General features: G+C 42.2%; 1 protein-coding gene across 1 annotated transcript in view; it reads left to right on the top strand.

The window, feature by feature from the left end:
* Positions 1 to 3,247: 3,247 nt before the first annotated feature.
* The window catches only part of MAPK8IP3 (mitogen-activated protein kinase 8 interacting protein 3), a 34,937-nt gene continuing 32,184 nt past the window's right edge, over positions 3,248 to 6,000 (top strand). The window contains exon 1 of the mRNA XM_009872949.1: positions 3,248 to 3,479. Within this exon, the coding sequence (XP_009871251.1) occupies positions 3,248 to 3,479 (232 nt within the window). The remainder of the gene's footprint in view (positions 3,480 to 6,000) is intronic.

Here is a 6,000-nt window from a genome sequence, read left to right as displayed (position 1 = left end):
TTCTGGTTACAAGAAAGCTTTGTGCCAAAGTAGTAGTGTGCTCCTCCCAACGTATCTGACAGGTCATGCTGGGATTTGTGTTGGTGCTTGTTAGGGAAGCTCCGAAGCAGGATGCTGGGTTTAAGGAGGCTAGTTCGTAGGGTGCAGTTAGAGAGCTTGAGCTGTGGAAGACTTGGATGGGGTAGTGTCTTGCAGAGTATGTAGCAAACCTATGAGTAATTAATGGATGAGATTGACTGACTTACTAGATTTGCAATTTGGAACAGAGATTTTCCTCCTGCAAGCTTCTTGCACACTCTCTGACTGGAATGCTGTGTCTTAACTATTTTGCATGACTGAAATCTCAGCAGTACTGCTCATGCACTCCTCGCCTCTTCTTCAGCAGCTCTGATATTTCGCTGACATCAGCTGCACACACATGACTCACCTTCCCAGTATGTATATCCTGACTCTTCTGGCTAGTTTTCCTTCTTCATGGGGCCATACTATAGTTATATTTTAAGTGTCCTTGGGTACTTATTACTGCTATTTTCTGTTTTTTTAGTAGCTGTCATTATTTTATTTTTACATTCAGTTGTATTTTTATTTTATACAATGTTTTGGAGATGAAAGTCCTTAACATTTTTGTTTTTATGTACTATGCTTTCAGTGTTATAACCATACAATTGTGGCTTCTCATGGTGACATATGACTGCTATGAATGTTGGGCCTTTGCAATGCATTTTGGAGGTCACTACTACACATTTGATGTTTAGGAGGTTGACAGGTATGGCTGTAGGTAAGTGTTGATTGTGGAGAGTATTTTTTGGGTGAGCTATGGGTTATGGAGAATGCCTCCTACACTGTAGAGGAGAGCTCTACACTTAGTGGAATATTTAGCATTAACGGAGCGCTTGGGACAGTAGAAAGAAGATACCTGCAAAGATTAATAGAACTTCTGGACTGTGAAGAGGAGTGCCTTGGTAGAATTTACATTTGGGAGGAATTTCTCCAGTGCAGGCTGGTAGGTTGATAACGTACATTTTGTAGGTAAAGATAAAACACAGTTGTATAACCAAATAGTAAATGAAAGACCAGGGTAGTTACTCGCTGGTGTGTTCTGGGCGAGCGGTAGATTATTTCAATAAACAAGAAGTTACAGGGTACCTCTGATGCAAATATCACCCTACAGACATGATGATACAGGGTTTCTGAATGACATCAGGTTCCTGAGAACAAGGAGTGACATGTGGACCCATCTGGGTGTCTCCTTCATGGTGCTAAGACCCCCATGGGCTTTGGTTATGCTTACAGACTTACAGTAGGTACAAGAACATCTCTGAATCCTTTCACCCAACAGAAGTTTTGTTTGGGGAAAGAAGTTTCACAGTTACGCTTTACTTGATACTCTTTGACCCTTTGTACATGAGAAAGTACAGCGGGGAAACTGCAGGTGAAGTACTAGAAGGCTTCCTGGTTCATATTTGTTCTCAAAAATCTGGTTTGATTTTTTTTTCTTTGCATATTAGGAAAGCAGCTCCTGAAACAGGAGTATGATGCAGAGCTGGGAAGTGTGGTTTTCACATGTAGCAGCCCAAGTGAAAAGGCCCAATCTCAGTCTTGATGCTAAAATCAACAAATGTGCAGGGAGTGCACATTTGTGCAGTCCATGTGGGAATTTGGGTGCTGTTTGGACCGAGAGTGCAGAAACTATATGCAAAATGTGGATTGTCTTTAATGGTAACACAATTTCAAAAAACCCCTTGGTTTCCAATGAAAATGCACAGATGCAATGTAAAACCTGTGACTTCCAGTCAGTGCAGTGTACAACAGGGTATTTTAAGATAAGCATGCAGAGGCCAGTCTAATTAAAGGAAGATCTTAGTAAGATTCCAGATTTTTAAAGTAATATGGCTGCAAAGGGTTAAGTCACCATTTTTTTCAGTCTTCTCTCTCATTCCATTTTGAATATTTTGTCATGTTGTGAAATTATTATTAGAACAAGAGAACGAGACTTCCAAATTAGTGAACTGAAACGACGTCACAGCTCCAAGGTTGGGAGGCTCAGAGCAGCCCCTGAGCAGAATCAGGGTCTTTCTAGTACTTGCACAGGAGAGGAGAGGCAAGTAGTAACAGTTAAAGCTGGGTCTAGGTGTGCAGATGCTGAATGTCACTGCACCCAACTGCAACTCAGTGTCACGTACAGCTGTGAACATGGATGTTGATATCTCCCTGCAGGCAGTAATTAGAGTGGGCTGCTGTGAAGAGTGGGGAGATCTCATTTGGGTCTGGGAGTGGTCACAGCATTGGTCAAGATGTTAACTGGCTGACTGTGAGGCAGTGATGCTTTAATTGACAATCAAGGCTCACAGTAAAAAATCCTGACGGAGCCTTGAAAGCCTCCTGTGTGTTTCAAGAGGTAGTATTACAAGAAATGGGGCTGTAATGTCTGTAAAACTGAGAGCCATTTGTGCACAATTCACACTGGGAATCCATCTCCTACATTAATTTGTCAGCTTCTGACTTTTGAATTCTTGGGTCTTGTCATCTTGTCATTTGAAAGTAGGAAGACCACACCTGTTCCTACTGTGTTGTCAAGCTGGACCCATGCTTGGCTAGCGTCTGCATAAGGTGGTGTGGGAACAAAGGTCTCGCGCTGGCGAAGTCAGACCATCCCAGCTTGGTATCCGCTTTGCTTCTGCAGTTGAGTGTCAAAGCCACTTCGGTGTCCTCTCATCCAGGCTGTGTCGATGGCTTACACTAATGGCATCGTCCAAGACCTCTAAGAGGCCACTTCATATCCTTCCCAAGTGGTGTCCGTGTTGCCTTCCAGTCTTGGGAAATGCTGGCCTGGCTTAGCACAAGTGCCAAAGCCCCTCAGCTTCCACTGTAGTCAGTGTGAACTGCAGGTGCTTTTCACTTATGATAAGGCCACCTTTCCCGAGCTGCGTGATGAAGAGATCACATACTGATGTGACTTGTGAAGAGCAGTGTTTAGTGATAAAGGAGGAAGGCTGTCGGTCCCTTCACAGGTGGGATTTGCTTGCTGAGTTCAGCATGAGAACTCGCTGCTTCGTTGTGGTTGCAGTGCCGAGTGTCAGCAGCAAGCGCTGGACGTGCAGCTGGTGCAGCGAGCAAGACTCATGCTCCATAATGCTTTAAGGCAACCATACACCAACAAGTGGGAGATTAATTGAAATGTATAGCTATACTTTTCCCTTTTTGTTCTTCCCCCACCCTGGAATTGCCGTAGTGCCCCCAAGATGAAATGTCCGAATCTGGGCAGTCCTCAGCAGCTGCCACGCCGAGCACCACTGGAACCAAGTCCAACACTCCCACGTCGTCTGTGCCCTCTGCTGCCGTCACACCCTTGAACGAGAGCATCCAGCCCATCGGTGAATACAATGGCACAACCAAGAGCAATAAAAGGGCACGAGAAAAGCGGAACAGCCGGAACATGGAAGTCCAGGTCACACAGGAGATGAGGAATGTCAGCATAGGTATGGATGGCGGAGCTGGGGGGCTTGCTCATTAGAGTAATTGACACCCCAGTGCTTGTGCCCCTCTGTTCCAGGCAGAGAGGCTGGGAGGCCGAGGGATATTAAGCTTCCAAAGTACATAATTTGAGGTAGCCTTATTTAGAAAGACACGTGAGCAAGACAGAGCTAATTGGATTCTAGTTTTCTGGGTAGCAAATTTTTAAAATGTCAGTAATATGAATAGTTAGATACAGGTTGGGAGTAGGTTATGGGGTTCAGCCCCCTGCAGTTGCGTTCATCCATGTTGTGGAACCTCTTTCATGAACCGTTAAATCCCATCTGAGTCTAACTGAGCTTTTGGAAAGCTCTTTCTGGACCTCATCAATATGATAGCTAAAAGCTTCCATCTATTTTTCTCTCTGAATTTATCTGTAAAGTATTTTATATCCAGTTGTTCATATGCCAGATTTGCCTCTCAGGTTAAATAATTATTTGTGTTTATCCCACATCCTGATGTGTTTAAAAATAGCAAATACATCCAGCTATTTTTCTCAGATAAATAAGCAGTTCTTCTTTAGTCTATTTCTCATACAAGAAACTCCTGAAATCTTTGGAAGTTACAGTTGGTTTATTTTTCACTTACAGAGTCCATTAGTAATTTGAATTCATGATGTCTTGACCTAAGCCTTTAGGTACCAGGCTGTTTAAATTAAAAAAAAAAAAAGTGTTGTAACATGATAAAACCCCTTTATGTGCTTTTTAATATGGCTTTGCCGGTATAGTGCCTGAATAACTCCCAGCCTATATTGGGTATTTCAGTCTCAGAAATGAGAAGTGGTCTGTTTTACAGGTCATGAACTTGTATAAACAGCCACTGTAAAACTAGCTGAAGATCGTAAAGAGAACCTGTGCAGGAGCAGAGATGAGCATAGGTCTCCAGGGTTAGCATCTGAGCCAGATGATCATCTTTTTCCTAAGTAATACAGAGGAAATTCCTCTACTGACATTCACAAGCTGTTTCCTAACAAATTAAGACTGTAAACCAACGTGTAACTTCTTTTGTTGTAGCATTTGAATGAGAATTGACATTCTGTCAGGGGCACACAGATGCCAATCTGCCAGAAACTAGTGTAGTTCTCTACGGAAGCATATGGCTTCTGCAGAGCCAGTTGCTAAACTGGGATCTTTTCGATGATCCGGGCCAAAGCAAGTCAATATAAGCGTTGGTATCAGACAAATTGAGCACAGATTTCAGGAGTTTAAATGCCCTATAAATACTTAGGAGTTGTTTTTATAACTGCTGCTTTACAAGCTCGTTTGCCATTGACAGCTTTCTTGGGTTCACGTATGCTCTATTCTACATGTGTGTAGCTATGAAGTCATTGTGCATGTGAGAGCTTCTGTTTTCTTGGTGGAAGTATCATATTGTGGAATCTGCTCGAGGCAGATAGTTGGATCTTTCCTATGCACTCCGCGTATTCAGCCTTTCAGCTATTTCTCACGTGTAATGCGAAATCAGATCTCCACACCGAGGAGAAACACAGATACTTTGAATTTTAATTATGTATTTTATGCATCTATAATTAAAATGACTGTCAGTGAGCACATGCCTTAGAGCTGAACTACCGAAAAAAAGATACTCAAAGGTATTTGCAGAAAAGCTTCTCAGAGTGAAAAAATAAAGGAAGCCTCTGTTTCTGTGAGCTTGAGAACCACTGGTGTATGGATGCCTACTCTGGCAACACAGACGCATCATGCTTTGTCTTCAAACATGGCATTTGTTGCTGGCTGGTGCACAGTGCCAGCCAGAAGAATAAAATCAGCGCTCAAGTTGTCATGGACTTTGTATATTTGGCTACTGAGGCAGTTTGGAGAGGTCAAAAATTTCACATCTGACATCGTTGGGGGACTAATGTAGTTTACAAATGAGATCTTTAATCCTTCAAGAATTTCTTGTATGAACAGACTCTGTGTTCGCATTGCTCATTTAGAATAGGTGCGAATCTGAGCTTTTGAAAAGTTTGGTATCCAATAAATGTGGCTTTACAGGAGAAGGAAATTCCTTGTTCTTTACATACTGGCTTCAGCCTGGAGATTATACAGGAACGAGAGCAGAATTCAAGTATCAGTTTTTAAGTGAAATTTCACTGCACTGGCTATCTAAGCAGACTTCAGAATTTGTATTGAAAAATTATTTCTGTTAAAACTAAGTAGTGTCAATTTGTAACTAGAGGAATCTCTACAGAAAATCACTGGTTTGTCTTTGATTTCATCTAAAGCTGCATGGTGATTGAAGAGTTTTTACTGACAGATAAAAAGTTCGTTTGGAATTTATTTTAATGGATGAAGTATATTTGTTTATCACATTTTAATGAGGATTCAGGCCAGTGACCATGGTGACAGTCTGTGCTCTGGAATTGTGAGGGCACCTTCCCAGCACTGGTGCATTTGTGACTCTAGACGATCAGGCATTTTTTCTTCCTGTTTTAAGATTTTGAACAGTTTTGGAGCCTTGATGTTCAAAGTTGTCCCTTCAAGGAAC

This window comes from Apaloderma vittatum, unplaced genomic scaffold, assembly GCF_000703405.1.
Source record: "Apaloderma vittatum isolate BGI_N311 unplaced genomic scaffold, ASM70340v1 scaffold5647, whole genome shotgun sequence".
Lineage (NCBI taxonomy): Eukaryota > Metazoa > Chordata > Aves > Trogoniformes > Trogonidae > Apaloderma > Apaloderma vittatum.
The sequence above is the reverse complement of the archived record's forward strand: the minus strand, read 5'-3'. Positions and strand labels throughout refer to the sequence as shown.